The sequence below is a fragment of the Anthonomus grandis genome, chromosome 4 (assembly GCF_022605725.1).
Source record: "Anthonomus grandis grandis chromosome 4, icAntGran1.3, whole genome shotgun sequence".
Classification (NCBI taxonomy): Eukaryota; Metazoa; Arthropoda; class Insecta; order Coleoptera; family Curculionidae; genus Anthonomus; species Anthonomus grandis.
Window position 1 is genome coordinate 17,912,809 of NC_065549.1, and position 17,785 is coordinate 17,930,593.

At 30.5% G+C, this 17,785-nt stretch overlaps 2 protein-coding genes across 6 annotated transcripts in view; one reads left to right on the forward strand and one right to left on the reverse strand.

Moving 5' to 3' along the window:
- The window catches only part of LOC126735474 (dual specificity protein phosphatase 23-like), a 162,172-nt gene that overhangs the window by 93,769 nt on the left and 50,618 nt on the right, over window positions 1–17,785 (reverse strand). The window lies entirely within an intron of this gene.
- Window positions 1–17,785, forward strand: part of LOC126735467 (lutropin-choriogonadotropic hormone receptor-like) — a 98,086-nt gene that overhangs the window by 40,710 nt on the left and 39,591 nt on the right. For 3 of the 4 annotated variants that reach the window (XM_050439457.1, XM_050439460.1, XM_050439458.1), the window contains exons 3-5: window positions 3,325–3,399; window positions 3,679–3,753; window positions 9,598–9,675. In XM_050439457.1, coding sequence (XP_050295414.1) covers window positions 3,325–3,399; window positions 3,679–3,753; window positions 9,598–9,675 — 228 coding nt within the window. Of the gene's footprint in view, window positions 1–2,310; window positions 2,432–3,324; window positions 3,400–3,678; window positions 3,754–9,597; window positions 9,676–17,785 lie in introns of those variants that run through there. The other variant, XM_050439459.1, reaches the window with a different exon arrangement.

Consider the following 17,785-nt stretch of genomic DNA (forward strand, 5'->3'; position numbering starts at 1 on the left):
ACTTTACCAGCGAAAGTCGTAACAGTATGAGCAAGAGTGAGTCCTGCGCCTAGCTGAGAATTTCTGAAGAATCCTCGCTTTTTTCAAATTTTCAAAAGATTTTAGCACATACTGGCAGTTTCGGAACTGCCGTCAAGATAACCATTTAGTTTCATGGTTTTCAATATTTTTATTTATTGCACTTGAAACACTGACGATATAACAACATTTGACAATATTTCTGTGCAAGAATGGTTCAGTACATAAAATTTGTAGGCTCAGAAAGAATTATCTTTCATTTTTGACCTTCATAGGAAGAAGTTGCATTTTAGGTTCGAAGAAGGTCTGGATCACGTTTGTTTTAATTAAATTAATTCTTTGAAGAGAAACATTTTAACGTTGGTGTCAGCTTTCGAATATCAACACAATATCGTTTGACTGAGATATTTTAAAAACACTTAAGAAAATTCAATTAACATTGCTAGTTAATATTTAATGTAATGCACAGACTGCAGTATTTCAAAAAAAAACCTTATAAGAACCCATTTATGCACGAAAAAAATCGTAAAAACTTAACTTTTAAGCCTCAGTAATTTCTTAAAAAAAAATTAATTTAGACATACAGAAAAAAAAATGCATTTTATAAAATAAATACAATTACCTTGAGTTAACCTCACTTTAATCTGTCAAATGGGAATCCTCATCGTCTGGCCTACCATTCTAAGCAGCAATCTATTAAACTGTATCATTAAAAATTAAATCGGTTTACATAAAAGTGAATAGTAAGCAAAAATGTGGTAAAATGATCGACGTTTGGTTTATCGAAGGAGCTAAGTCGAAGGAGAAAAAAAAACTTAAAATGATTTCAAATCGCTAGAATTAAATGAAAATTGACTGCACATGTCTGGAATATATAAGAAATTACGGTAAAAGTCATAAAAGTTGATTCGAATACAAAAAAAAAAGATCTAAAATAATGTCTAAAATGCATGAAAAGACTTCAGTGCAAGGAATTATTCTGCCGGAACTGCCTGTAAAATGTAGAAATATTATTTCGATTACCTAGGAGGAATGGGAAATGCTTCGACTGTACTTATAATAAATATAAATTTTACTTCAACTGGCTAAAAAGAATAAGAAACTACTTCCATTATTTGTAAGAAATGGAAATTATGATTTCAACGGCTGAAAAGAGAAACTACAACGTAAAACTACCTGAATAAAATGGAAAATTACTATGGATAGGACCGAGTAATAAATGGTTCTAATGGTTCTAATCAGTTGCAATAAATAGAAATATAAGTTACTCATTGCTTGTAGGAAATAGCGAATACATTGTGTATACAATACAAGTGGTAGGAAAGAATAATAAATTACTTTAATGCATACAACCGCCTCTAAAAATAGAAATATGAAATTAAATTTCTAGAACGAAATTACTAGAAGCGCCGATTACTTCAATAACCTGGAAGAAATTTCATTATTTCATATTTAACTAGTGATAAAAAATAAAAATATGACTTCAATTTACCTTAGAGAAATGGCAAACAATTTCAGCCTCGAGGGAGTAAGAAATGGCTGTATGTACCTGCTGCAAGTAAGAAATAGAAATTTAACTTCAATTAGTTGAAAACGATAACGTAATAAAAAAACAATTAACCTATCTAAATATAATGGAAAATAATTTAAACTTCTTTGAATGATTAAAAAATGAAATAACGTATATAACAAACTTAATTGGATATACTTATCCAATTAATTTATCACTCCATTTCTGCTTGCAGGTTTTGTATTATAGTAGGTCAAAGACTACTAATGCATACGATATTTTTATTTTTATTATTATTTTATCATATTTAATTATTATTATTGCCCTTCTTAAAATAATTTTATTTGGGAATAATTTCTAAACAGCTTCTACTAGATTATTAGATTCTACTAAAGCGGGTAGGTACTAAGTTAAAGCCTTAAAACTATTAGAGAGATAGTACAAGAAAATCTTGCAATATTATACACAATACAATAATACCTGACTTTTTAATTGCTTGGTGTACGAAAAAGTGATATTAATGAAAGTTGGAACATATGGATATTCCATAAATGTTATCCATATTTCTGGTTTGGTTGACATGAAGTCCAAATTTGTTTTTTTTTTGTTAATGGATTAGGCTGATGCATGTAATAATTGTATATTTGGATTCTACTTGGAAAACGATGATGATTTCTTTTTAAATTTAAAATTTTCAACTATTTCCAAGTAGAGAACTACGGGCATGCACAAATATCAAGAGATTTTTTTGACAGTGACTTAAGTTATTAAATATTCTGTTCTGTGAACAATATAATGGAATGGTAATGGAAAGTTTTGATTATCTACCCACTTCTGCAATACCTAATTGCCAAATGCTATTCTTGGAGTATAATCCACAGGAAGCAAACCTTGAAAACTTTGGTAATGATAACGATGAAACTGATATACCTTTAAAATTTGCTAGATTTTTATGTAATTTGTTTCTTTTGCTAAAGCAATTTATCTAGTATTAATACCAGATTCTTCTTCAATACACTAAAACACACGTTCTTCTAACTTATCATCATCCAGCTTTGGTCTTCGGACACGCAGCTTCTTTTGAATTCAAACATACTGTTTCATACAAATAAACATACATTTTCTGATGTTTTCTGACAATTCACTTATTACAACATGACACGTGTCAAATAACAAATCCCTCCGACTCAAATTTCATACGTATGACAAATTTTCTTCAAACCCTCTTTGCTAGAAAACAGCAGATTTAAGCGACTTCTTGAAAAACTACTTTTTTTTAGTAAACATTTTATGAATTAAGTTTAAGCCTTTCTGTTTTAATTCTTAAATAACAAAAATGTTGTGGCATAAAATACGCACATGTGCCCGACTACACTTTACACCACTAACAATTTAAAAATTTATTTTTATGAGGATTATGCCTAAAGAAATTCTTTTGCCGTTTGCCAAATTTCATGATTTTGTGACGGTTATTTTAAGAATTATGAACAAAAAATCAATTAACCAGCGCCATCTTTAAATGGTTATCTCGTTCTTATGACGGTTTAGGAAAGACATATATATAAGCTTTTGTCTTTAAAAAACGTTAATTTTACACCCCTGCAGTAGCACATTTTTGTAACACACCGTATTTAATAAAAATCATCCTATTTTATATTCTATGTCCTTCCCATTTTCAAAATAAACATCTTGAAAGCTCCAATTTAAATCTTTTTTTATTATTTTCTTTTAATGTCTTTTTCGTTTTTAATAATCCTATGCGATCCCGCTGGTTTAGTTTCTTATTATTTTTTCAGATCGATCCAGGATGCTGGCTTAGAAGTACTTAAAAGCGATTCTTTGATAAAATATGCAGAAACTCTTCATGAATTGTAAGTATTCTTTGACAATGTTATTTTTACTCTTTTTGTAAACATATTTAATCAATTGGTCTTATTGACATCTATCAGCAGTATTATGGCTTTTAAAATGATTAATGATCGGTCTATTTTTTTAATGTAATACTAGAAGCTCTCGAAAACTATATGGAAACCTAACCCTTGTTAAGTGTATTGTTTACTACCAGTTTATATCGCCCTTAATAAAATGAAGTTGCCTTCAAATTATTTATTCATTTGTCATTGAAATATTTATTTTATTTCTTTTTTCAGAAACATGATAAACTTGGACAAGTTTTACCACATCGAAACCGGCGTCTTTCGCAACTTGGTTCAATTCCAAACTTTGTAAGTTTACTTAAAGTTTTCTGTAGCATTTTGCCTCGTTACTTGCTGCTTCATTTCCTTAAAAAAAACTTTGCATACTTTTAAATCACTTAGCCTCTCTAATTTAATCTGTAATTTAAATTTGTTCTTGAGGAAATGCCGCATACCTACATCTTATGAAGAAATATGTTATTAAGACTCCGTTAAACTATATTAACAATAGATTATATAAAGAGCCTTTATTTGTTAAATACAAATATAAATATGTCACTGATAGTAGCTAAATAATAAGGGTTGTATACGTGGTTACCACCAAGAAAAGTCTTTAAGATCTGTGCATACGAGTTGATCCAAGTAAGTGCAATAGGGATTTGTTGCTGACTCTTCTATCTTAAGTATCAAGAAATAGCTGGGAAAGAATACTGCTTCAGAAATTTTAGGTAGCTCCCCTAGCTTTTCGTTGGTAGAACTGCTAACAGAGTGATCGCTTATATTTGCCAGATTAGTTTATTAAGTACTGCCATAAAAAGAGATAAGAAATAATTTATCCTATTACCTTTTCTACTCTGATATCCTTTCTATCTTTTCGTGATGCGCAATCTGGGTTTGAACACCTTTAAGGACAAATTAGCTGTTGAGTTTCAAAGAATGAATTCACAAAAGAATTTAACATTATTCATTAGGGTATAATATAATATCATTTTATCTTCTACGATATTCTTGACTAACAGTTCAGTGGGGTGTTAAATATTCACATATTGTTTTTATTCCTTATTGTTTCTATAGAAAAAGCATTTTGGTTTTGGACGGATATCACATAGAAAAGAAGCAATTAGGCTTAAAGCTCCGAAGATGCAGAAAGCTTCCTTCTTTCGTATTAAAATACAACATTATTAGATATATATAATAGATTTTCTAAGCAGAAAATCTATTTTTCTGCTCTACCGAAACTAAAATGCATATAGTAGAATGATGACTTGCCTACCTTCTTTAACTGGTAGTCTCGAAGGTTCTTCAGCACTCGTTTCCTTATAACATCTTTCTGGCGCTTTGTGATTTTTATGATTTTTATTGATATTCTTAACTTTTTCCTGGTGATATGGGGGGGCTATAAATGATTAATTTTCTTGGACGTCTTGTCGGGAAGTCATTTATATTCTGAAGTTCTCGTATACGCTTGACGTGGGCGAAATTTGAACTTTAGAAAATTTTTTGGCTTTAACTTAAAAAGCTCAGCGTGTCTTTGCGACCTTTTTCTTAAATTGAGCTATTAGTTCTACTATGGTCTCTACGAAGAGGATGAAAAGAATTAAATATATTTTTGTCCTGGATGAAAATACGAGTACACGTGTCATATCCACATAATTTGGATGGACTGGATGGAAAAAGAATTTTACGGTATATTCTACGCACATCAAATATTTTGCCATTAGATGGTATCAAATAAGACTATGATGAATTTTCGATCTGTATCTTTTGTTTTTGTGTAAACTTCTTTAATTGGATACCCGATATTTGCATGAAATTAGGACATTTAAAGGGACAAGGAAATGCCAAAGCGAGTTTTGTGGCCAATGTAGCCAAACAACAAAGTATCATCAATTTACTGTCCTCATATTTACAATTAAATATGAAATTTCGCATCGACTTTCAAAATATTTCATCAAAATATTGAAAGGGATTAGTACTTAGTAGCATTGGATTTCAGTTAAGGAAATTGAGACATATTCAAGATGCCCACCCAACGCGAAAGTTTAATAAAATAAATATTTCATGAAGAATTCGGCAAAATTTTAAGAAAAAAGGGATGAAAAAAGCCGATAACCAAATTATCTCAGTATATTTCCCTCGTGTAGATATGTACTTTCACTACTTCGAAACGAGTTAGAAAATAACGACATTTCCTAAACTTTTTAAAATGTTTCCCTTGCCTTATCGATCATATGTCACGTTAAAAAATATATATCCCAGTCATAAAAAATCGCTATTCTATAACATCAAACTTTATTACAATGACAAAAGACGGATATATATTAAATATAATGTTGAAACAATGCGTAATTTTCAGAACCGAGGTGTACGTTTTCTCTATTTCGAAAAGTTTCAAATCTGGTTATTTTCGAGCTAATGAAATGAAATACTGGTAGTTCGTACGGTGCTTACCCAGACTTTTCAACTTTTCCATCCTCGTTTGTGTCTTAATTATCTTATTATTTCGTATGCATGAAAGACAAAAGGTCGCACTCTTTTGTCAAGAGAATTACGAACATTTACATTTCAATGGCTTTTAATTATTATTTATTGTGTAATATTTGATTATTACCTTTCAATTCAGTGTAAGCTCCGATGTGAAAACAGATAATATGTTGCTGGTTGGGTGGCCAGTAAACATTATAATATCATTAGTTCGCTTATATAAAGGCAACTAAATTATAAATACATTTCGATAGTAAAACCAATAGTTCAACGATGCGTTATCAAGATAATTTTAGCTAGCGTCATATATTATATATCATCTATGAGATGCTTTTCTCTCCCATAGATGTAATCTCTCTTCATCACTCTCTTCATAGTACATCCAATAATATCACCTTAGTTAAGAATGGTTGGATTGACATAAGAGGTGATAACCTTAAAATTCATCATAGTCTTATTTGACACCATCTAATGGCAAAATATTTGATGTGCGTAGAATATACCGTAAAACATTTTTTCATCTGGTTCATTATGTGGATATGACACTTTAAGACTAAGCTAGGAGGCTAGCAGTATAGTCGTCTTACACATGCAGGATTTATAAAATTAGAAGTATATTTGTCCATAAATTATATTGTTCTAAGAGCCTCAAAATCACCCTAATTCGACGATCAACAGGGGGGATTCTCTTGTAACAAATACGTATTATCTTGTAACGAAAAACATTCTTAAAAGAATCAAAGAAATTGGAATTATGGCGACTCAATAGTTTCATCAATCTACAACATTTAAGGACAAAAAAAAGTACGGAATAAACAAAATAATTGACGTTATCATTCAGAAATACATCAAGTTAAAAAAATTTTAAGTGAAAATTAAAGATGCTCCTAAAAGCATATCTACATCTATAGATATGTATTTAATTTGTACCTAGCTCTGCAATTTATGTATTATTGCAGTAGCATCTAACCTTTAGCGCATAGTCTTTTAAGAGCCTTAAAAAGATCTGGGCATATTGCAGAAACCTGATGTATTCCACATCTCTGGCCTTACAATAATAACCACAATAGTCAACATACGTATTATAGTAACATTTTATAAGCCCAAAGCTTTACTGACTTAAGTATGTAGGTACATGTCCAGCTGAGTATGATAGTTAATTGAATACTGTCTCGGTTGGTTTGTCTACTGTATATCGATCTTTTAGTTTTTTAAGTTAGTGCCTTCTAAGGGATAAAAGATACGAAACTACATATAAGCGCTTACAGGAGTGCCACATTCCATTTGGGCTTCATCTACTTCTATCTACATTCAGCTTCTTGCCGCTGTGGTGAGGGATATATGCAAGTCGTATTTGAGTCATTAAAAGATGCAATGATTGGATACTAATTTATGGGTTATGTAATACCGTCTCGGTTTATTTACCTACTATATATCCAATGGTCTTTCATCAGTTCCTTAAATTTTTTAGTGCCTATTAAGGGATAAACGATATGAAACTAATGGATTTTAAATGAGTATTCTGACTGGTTAGAATATTTCCTAACGATTCAAATAAGTTATTATTTTGTTATCTTATGCTTTTATTTTATCTGTGGTTTTGTATTTTGTTTGACAAATATATTGTATTATTTTACTGCCAGGAATATATATATGCAAATTAGTTTGAATATTGTACATTATTTTTAGTGTATTTCCCATTCTCTTAGCATCAAGTTTATTGAGACCTGTTGAGTTCAATATCCTTTTGAAAGATTGCCCTCTAAAGTACTATAGTATTAACTCTTTTGGAAGACCTTTTGCGAGATGCCCTTGTTGCTTTTCAGAGTGTTGTGTGCTGTATTCGGTAATCCTACCGTCAATACTTTTGTAATCCATAATTTTTCGTTAAGCTGTTCTCATAATTATTAGAAGTCTTCTATTAGTTATTATTCGGCAATAATGCCATTTATCAAGAAATTATCAACAATACTGACTGACTGCATCCATAGAGAAAATCAAGTAATCCCAAATTTAAAGTTTTTAATATACAATAAAAAGAGAAAAGAAAACTCGAATTCTGGAATTCAAAATCGGAACTGGGATACTAGATCAGTATAGATATATTCCCTTCTATAAGATTTCCTTTCTGGATACATAAAGCAAAATTATTTCCATATTTTACTGCTTAATTTCCGGTCAAATTTACCTGTTAATTTGCTAGATAATAATTTCTCATCGACTGAATATACTTCTCTAAAGTTCCCGTAATTTATTGATTGGCTCTAGAATCCAAACTATGTCCAACCGTTTAAGAGAGATAATTAATACTACATCGAAATGCGACATCTAACAATTTCCTGCGAGCCTGTTAACGGACAAGAATCTTCAGGGAATTTATGCTTAGAGACTTACTGGGATTATTTCGTGCATAATAAGGGTACAGCTTAAAGCTAAAGGGATTTAATATTTAAAAATTTAAAATTTAAGATCCTAAATCTAATAAACCACACGTTTCAAATGGCAGTAATAATGGCGTAATTAGAGAGCTTAGTAATATTGAGTTGGTTTTCGGATATGGTTTTGTCTACAGTTTTCATAAGAAAATAATCTTACCAGACCTACTAATAATCTAAACCAATTTATGTTAAAAACTTAAATCTAAGCTTATTGATATATTCACGTATTCTGATTAATACCATTTTTTTTAAATAACATTACTAAATAAGAAATTATTCAGTCAATTATATCCACAACGTCGATAAGTCGCAGCCAAGCTTTGACATAAATTCGAAGTCAATCTGTCTAAGCAGTGAACTTTGCTTAAAAACTGAATGAGGCATTGCCAACTTTCTGGCATCATCTAAAAACAATTACAATTGCAGTTACAATTGCAATAAAATGAATTAAATATCTTTTATTAATTTGAAATTGGGTCAACCTTGGACTGAAAGACACCTATGCATTTTTTATACATTTCTTTTCCATTTTATTTTTTCTTTATTAAATTTATTAACTTTATAATTTGCTTTATTTAATTTTCTGGCCCACTATGAAACTCTTGAGTTGTTTGTATTTTTTTCTTTATCCCTTCATCTAAAACTGTGAAGCAAGGTTTTTTAAAAATGGATAAAAAATATTTTGCATTAGGTACTCTTGTAACCCCTGCAGAAAGTAGAAACTACAATATCGACACATCAGTCTAATTTATATTTAGAATAAATCCTGGTCAAAGCCGCTTGTCAATGGCATAGCATCTAGTCTGTCCAAATCTCAATTTTCTAAGCATAAGACAAAAACGACCATTTGACATATTTTTTCATTTATTTTTTATTTTAATTATATGCATTGTTAAAAACTATATATATCAACATTTCCCTGTAATTTAAATTTAAATATTATTTGAAATTCAAATCGATTTTTTACAATAACTGTTACATTATACCCTTATGAGCCCACTGGTTATATCATGTGTTATTATTATGAAAAATATATACTTTAGTTTGAAAATACAGAAAATATGCAGTACAACAAATTAATTTCTTTTGATTTTATCATTAGAGATTTTAATTGGATTTTACAATTTTAAATATAAATATACCTAAATTAATTAAAGTGCAAATAAACGTTATTGTTGCATTTCTTGTTTATGTTATCAACATGTTTTTACTATATTTGCTTTAATTTTAGATATATATACAGTGCCCCCAGATTAAAGAAGATTCTTCCAGAGGTCTTTACCGCTTATCTACCGAAATTCAAAGTATTGTAAGTATTTAAACAAATTATTTTAAAAAATCTGAAGTTACAGTTTTTTTCTTTTTTGTTCAAAAATCCAGATATTAGAAATTGTGCAATTTGAAACATTTTTCTATGTATAAGTATATTAGCTACAAAAGCGACCTCTTTGCATGCCTAAGCATTGAGCTGAAATTTAGTCACAGGTCGGACAGAAATATCTTCGCCTGCTGATGGCGATTGACAATATGACCTGCAACAGTAGATTATAAGATAACGGTTTCGTGATTTCGTGTTTTCGTGATGTATATTACAGGCAGAGGAGAGTGGAAGGACTCTAATAGGTATGCATTAGAAAAGAGAGGAACCATCTGAGAAACCTACGCTTCCAGACTAAACACAGCCTAATGATTGAAAGGTAAAACAACACTTTTATCCGCATTTAAAAGCTAGCGGACTATCCCTTGCAATAATATCAAGCGGTGAATTCTGAGGGTTAATACGAGCTAATTAAAGCAGTGACAGGGTTGAGTATTGATTTAAAGCAAAAAGTGTACGAAACTGAACCTACATCAGTATTGGATTTACGACAGACAATAACGAATATTTGTAGAAATATCGATATTAGTTTATTTGAAAATGTGCGGTGTGAAATTTCGTACAGACTATTCATGTGTCAAGAAGTTCAAGGCAGCAATTTTCAGCATCTTCTCAATTAACTCAATGTATTTATTCTATATATCAAGTTAAATGTTTATGTATTCAGGTAATTATTAAATGTACCACCATTTTGTAGTAGGTAAAGATATTGAATTTATAATCTAGGGTTATAAAATACTCGTCAGGAGCTTCAAAATGATGTGCTACAAGACCACCCTTTCCATTTAATTTTTTTTCCAATATGGCGTCCAGCAGCCATTTTGAAATTTTCATGTGTCAATTTTGCTTTAAAATATATTAGTCATTCATCAATTCCATTACCTCAAGTTTCAATATTTTGAATTAATCCGTTCAAAAAATAAAGAGGAGGGGACATTAAAGAAAAGCACTGTTTATGTATTTATACATTATATATATATATATATGGTACGCTCAAAAGTCAAATTCCGGAATTTCCCGAAAAAAAAACGCAAATCTAGTCTTGAGCAAGAAATGTTTCAAACAAAATAAATTCAAAACAACAACATAAACATAACCCTACTTTTTATTTGGATTTGGAAGGTTATAAAATAAAGAAAACTAGTGCTGGTAACGCAGAAAATATACAGAACTAGTTCTGTGCATTTAAAATTGCGCAATACTATTTGAAATAATCTAATAAAATTAATTTTTCGGGTTTTGGGAGATATTCCTTGCTCAAATTAGAAGCGATTAGAAATAGCTTTGCATATTTTTTTCGGGAATTATCCGAATTCGACTATTGGTCCAATAGATCATTAGATTTTTAGGTTCTATACAAAATTTTAAAAATTTGGTGTACCACATGCCAATATTTGATTTCAATTATATAAGGTTTATGTATTGAAAATTGTCCGTTTTACTACCTTCCAAAAAAAGTCGGCATAGCCAAATATACTCTCTCAAAATGGTTTCGAGAATAGGAGCTGAAATTATAAATTACAGTTGATAACTAAATAATGACAACGGAAAAGTATATTAAAACGAAAACTTTTCAATTGTCGCAGGAAAAAAAAATTCAAAAAAATCACCGAGGGAGATATTGCAATTATTTTGCAGTGTTTGAAAGTTATAGGCTTACCAAATATTTAAGATTTCTCTATACAAATACTGCAGTTAATCAGCAAAATTCTATTTGGAAATATTTGACAAAAGACCTACAGGCCCAGGTCCTGCATATCTTAGCAATGGGTATTTTCAGTATGATTTCAAAAAAAAACTATTATAAGATATATGATTATATTATTGGGTATTAAAAAACAGTGTTAAAACGTTCAAAACCAAGAATTAAAACTAACTCATTATATTCCCCTAGAATTCATAAAGAATTAAGTGATATATCCGAATTAAATAATAACATATTTAATGGTATTACAGTGCAGAGATGCTCTCATAAATCTTTACAGTGTAGCTGCACACAATTTTTATTAAGAGTAATTTTAAACCATACCTTTATATGGATTGAGTATATTAATATAGAAAATCAGTCGCCATTTCGAAATTATATTTAATGCAATTCCAAATATATCAAATTTATACCAAAGCTTCAATCCTAAGCATATTGGTCATTTAATATGATATTGTTATAGATACAATAACTATTTCATCAATTGCAGTTGAAAGTGAAATTTATATGAACGCTGACTTCTACCAATGTGATTTTAATTTTGTATACCGCTAAGTATATACATATAATGTATAATTATATAAATATAATGTATATTAAAATATGTCAGGGAAAGAAATTGAATATATCTAGTTTTAAAAAAATATATTTTATTTATTTTTATACAGGGCTACGTACTCAAAATTCGTATATCGTAAACAGTGAGATTGTGAGACACAATTGGTTAAATTTAAAAAAAGACTATTTTTTTAATAACTGATTTAAAAAAAAAATTTTCAAGAAAATCCAAGATGTTTCTTTTTCGAATAATTGTAAAAAAAATATTACTTCAGAAATCATATCAGTGTGTGATACTTACTCATACAAGTACACTATACGAGATGTTTTTAAAGGGAGCAAAACAATCAACCCTATCACTTTTTATTTAGAAAAAATTCCGATACGTTTCTCCATTAGTTTATCCTGATAGTTTATCCATTATATTTTAATATACGTTTAAGAATTCACTGCACTTAACCATTGTGTAAAAAAGTGGGTTACAAGATTAGAATAATATCCAATTAAATTATAATTTATACAGTGTTTTGCTTTGTTTGAATTATTTTTTAGCTTAATTTATAACATATATTTTCACACTCGCCTTTTATTTATGAAAGCTTACTTTCTAAGGGGGACAAAAATATTCACCAAAAGAACTTCTAAATGTTAATTAAATACTAACTACTTCAAGAGCATTTTTATTGAGATTAAGTTCAGACTAAGTAAATTATATTATAGAAACTAGGTTTATTTATGAAGACTGATTAATAAGCAGCACCTGTATAATTTATTATAAAACATATTAATTTCTGGTTTAGTTTTGGGAGAAACGTATATTTAATAAAAACAGATATTTAACGTTCTAATGCCAGAAAATTGTTTAAGGGCATTAAATGTTAATTAAAGAAAAATTGGCAATAACGCAAACGTTCCAAAATTGCAGGATTTGAAAATATCAAGCTAAAACCAATTATTAGCTTGTATAAGCTAAAAATAAAATAAAAGGAGATGCAAATACATGTTAATTAACAGCCGGTTAAATAAAAGCTTTGTAGGTGTTATTTTAATTAAGCTCCCTAGCTTTTCTATTGAAATAGTAAAGTGACGTCGGATTTAGATATAAAAGTTCCATTAATTTCGGATTTTCTTCGCTTTATTTAAAATGCCTTAGATTAAGAGTTCATTTAAAAATTAATTATTTTGCATTTATAAGAATTAAGCAGTGTTTTAGTGCTTTCAAATAAAAATAGGGAATTAAACACTTAAAAAGAAAATTAGTGAGGTATTTTGAGCTTTGAATAATAAATTAAATATATAAAAACTATTGTGGAAGTGATGAAATAAAATATATCTCAAAAAGAAGATATTGTAGCGTTTTTAGGTATGAAAAGAACCGTTCGCTAGGTGTGAATTAAAACTATCGATAAACGAAACTAGTCAACTGATTTATTTACATATTTATACTACTAAACACGAGCACCCGTCTATTAGAAATATTTATTTACATCGTATTTATGTCCGATTTAAATATCGCGCCAATATTCCGAATTGAATTATCAACTGACTTTCCACCGGCGCGGCGACGCGGCTTCTTATATACTTGGCTGTTCGGAAGATTCGCTAAGCTTCCATCCATCTCCAGAGATGTCATGCCGTATGCCCGCTTGTATTATTCCGGAATGATGAAGAACTGGTGGTATTGGCGGCGTTGCCAATATCGTTACGATATTTTGTAAAAAAGAAAATCATATTTTCTTTTCGCGTTTCTTTGCTTAAAATTACTAGTTCTAGTTTATTATATTATTCTATTGAAGAATATTAGGAACTTAGTAGCTATTGTTTATTGGTGTAATTTAAGAAATAGTGGTTAAGAATAACTTCTTAACGCAGACCATAGCAGATTCTCAGTTTAGACGTAATACATTTCAGATCTTCTCTAACGTCTAAACTGAAAATCTTCTACGATCGGCTTTTATGTTCGACGTTTGTTTAAATTTTGTTTTTGCATTGTTGAAAAGTATCAATGCTACTAGAAGTAAGAGTGAGACAGGAAAGTTCTCTAAATGATTTCTTTCTTAAAATAACAAAAGCTACTGTACTAAAAATATATCATTACGATATTTTAAACATCTTCGAGATATCCAGCCTGATACAGCCAACTACACTCAATAATTATGAATTAAACATAAACTTATAATTTCTCGGACAGGATCATCGGTTCTGCGCCTGGATATTTTTCTGAATTTGCCCAAAAATTGAACTATAAGTTTATATATAGTTAAATATTTCTTTACAATCCGACTAAGTCTTGGCCGAGATTAGCTGAATTTTTTCGATTTTTGATTATAATAAATTATAAAAAATTATTTTACTAAATCCCGCAATCGCTCTCAATATTAGAGATGTATATTTAATATTTTATTGTGTGGAAAACGGAATTTTGTTAAGTGCTATATTATACACATTTTTGTATTTTTATTTCCTAATGATCACATTTTTTTTAATAACTTTAATTTGAGTAGTGATATCCGAATGCGGGTTTCACCAGCCTGTTCAGCTTGGTTCCCTGCTTTTAATAAAAGTCTATTAAAAAGTCTTTACTGCTTTTAAAAAGTCCCAAACCCGCCTTTTTTAACACATTTGAGATTTAACATGCTTTTGAGATTTTTGAAATAACTTATCGAATAGAATTAATTCCAAGTCAACGCTCCCTTGTAGATTTTAGCAAAAGCTAAGAGCAATATATTTACCATATAAAATTAAAGCATTAATGGAACTTTTAAACAACAGTTGTTTAAAAAAAGTCAGTCTATCCAGAGTCGACTTTTAGCAATTTTTCTCACTCAAGATGAAAATTCCCCTCACCTCTTTATTTGATAAGTGCCATAAATCCTTGTTAAAACTTCTTTGTGTGAAAATATTTATAAATTATTACGATAATATTTGGGATGGCGGTTATTGAAAGTTTTCTGGAAAAAATTGAATTTTAAGTTGCAGCGCGGTGGCCTGGTATACCGAGAATTTAATACAGAAGCCGGCAAACTTCCTTTTAAAAAAACTTTTATTTTCTACAAAAGAGTTACACACACTGTATAAGTGATTAATTAAAACTTAACTTTAAATTGAACAATTAGCCGAACAGCAACTAGCTTTGACACGGATCTCATGTTAATTATTAATAATACTTTTTCTATTTATATAGGGAATTATGGTGTCTCAGCACTAATCAGCAGTATTAGTATGGTTTGTGGATATTAGTCGGGTAGCACAGCAACCATGGTTCTCATTTTTTTGAGTTTTAACTTTTTTTCATTTTGGATTTATAGATAAGCCATGATTCTGCTTAATCTACATAAAAAAATGTATTTTTTTAACTTTAGGTTTAACTGGAAGTAACCACAACTTTCTTATTTTTAATGGAGCCCTGTATATTTTTTTACGCCACTCGCTGCGCATTAAAAGTTTCTTTTCAGCGACAAGTTGAGATTTTATTGACAAATGATATTTAAAAGTGATTTTAATGCAAATCGTGTAGATGGTTATGGACACCGAGTTAGCAATTGTTTTAGCTAAGTGTGGTGGTATTTAGAAATTGTAGACATGCGCATATTTAATTACTATTTTTTTGTTGTTGTCAATAACCATTAACTGTTTTTACTTGCATGTTTTTTTTCAAATGACGTTTGTTATTTCTTCATATATTTAAAAAAGTGGAATAGAGACTTAAATATTTTATTTTAAATATAAAGTCAAATACAAAGTGAAATTGGAGTTAACCTTGAGACAGCTCGCCGCACTTTAAAAATATTTATAAAAAAACGATCACGTAAGACGGTTAAATTATTGTAATTGGTTTCTTGGTCAACGTTTTCAAGAAGAATTTGGGTTTACCGTATGGTTGGGTATACTTAGAAGAAACATAATTGGCCTATTATATTTGAGGATGTATTGAATGGAGAAAGATATTAACATTTTTGTCCAAAATGAAATTAAAAATTTTCGGCTATTTAAGACTTGTTCGTTTTTACCCCGAATAAGTTCAATAATACGACACGTTTTTCTTGGTCGTTTCCGATTAATACAATGTCACCTAGTCTTTAGAACTGCGCGGTTTCCGTGCAACCAGTATGAACCAGCAGGTTACTGCTTCAATACGTCAAACTTACATGCATAATTCTCGTGACAAAGTCGAATATCGTAACATTTGTATAGTATCAGAGTGACAACTCCTCCAAAAAGTATATGGGAAATCAATTCTTCTTTTTTGGAGGCATATCCTAAATGAGAAACAGTAGATTCTAAAACATATGACTTTTGTGAACCAGTGTCTATGAGCGCACGTATTTTACTCCGCATTATTTGTCAACGTTTGCTCGGCAATATTTCTCGGCGGCTTCTCGGCAATACTTCTCGACGGCTCGGCGGCTTCTTTATTACCGTTACAATTAGAAGTCATGGAACTATTTGGAACTGTTCTACTCATAGAAACCTTCTAACACATTAAAGCTACGTACGCTCGTCCACAAACGATACATTTGACTCTAGATTTGCATCTCATAGATAAATGACCAACCTTGAGGCATTTAAAACAAATATTCTTTTCTTTACACACTATTTTCTTTTGCTCAAGCGAGAACTTCTGTGCCTTGAAATAACTATCATTAGTATGCGCCCCGTTACAAAAGATGCATTTTGTTACATCGCAATTCATCAATCGAGCAGCAGTAGGTAGTGTTGTTTCGTAAGATTTAATTTTTCTTGTAATTAATAAATATTTTCTTGACGCAGCAGAAAACCCTAAACCCTGAGCAGTCAACCTTATCCATTGCTCACTTTCTACTTCACTTCTAAGAAACTTCAATAAACTTTCAAGTCGAAATTCTATAGTTGGGTTATCCGGAACACTAACCCGCGACCTTTGTCAAACCTGCAATAACTCCGACGGTAAACATGATTCAATGGAGGGAAACAACATTGCCGAACAACGTAACCCCCAAAGCTTTCAATGCCCTTAACTGCGTTTCTAATCGATCGTATAAAGATGATAAATCCATTTTATTTTTGGAAATCGCGTTATTTATTATCAGAATGAGCATTTCCTGAACGTACACCTCTATCTAAGGATCCTATTGTCCGAAACGCAATTTTAAAGCATGCACTTTTTTTTTTAAATTTTCACCGATCGCCGGATAACGTCCAACTAACTCCCTTGCCCTACTACCCGGAACTGTTAATTGTATTAAATCTTATCGTTAGCGTCAATATCCGGATCCGAATCAATTTTTCCGAACAGTCCCCAAATTTTCAACCATTCACGTATATTACCATCAAATTTAGTTAGCTCTATTCGGGCTAATTAAAATTTCCGCTTACCAGTTAGATTGCTTGTGTTACCCACCATAGATCCCCGGTCACTGTCATCATCAGCTTCACTTTGTGACATGGTCATCCCCGACCTCTGTGTGCTCTGTAACCTAAGTTTCAAAACTACAAACCGCTTTTTGTAAGTGTCCGTTGAATCCATTTCAGCTGCTAAATCCTTTTCACTTGTCTCAGCAATTTCCATAAAACAACTACAAGTCTCATTCTCTGCCGTTACGAGGGCCTCATATTTAGCACTCAACATTTCTCAGGCTACATTAACCGACGGGAGGTCAGCAATTTCCGCAGCCAGCAGAAGCTCTAGCTCGTTCGCATACTTGGTAAAGCTAGCACGCCACCTGCCGCGATATTTTTTCTTTCCTTCCTTTTTTAAATAAACCCGAGAAAGCACTCAACACACCTTGTATAGTCACT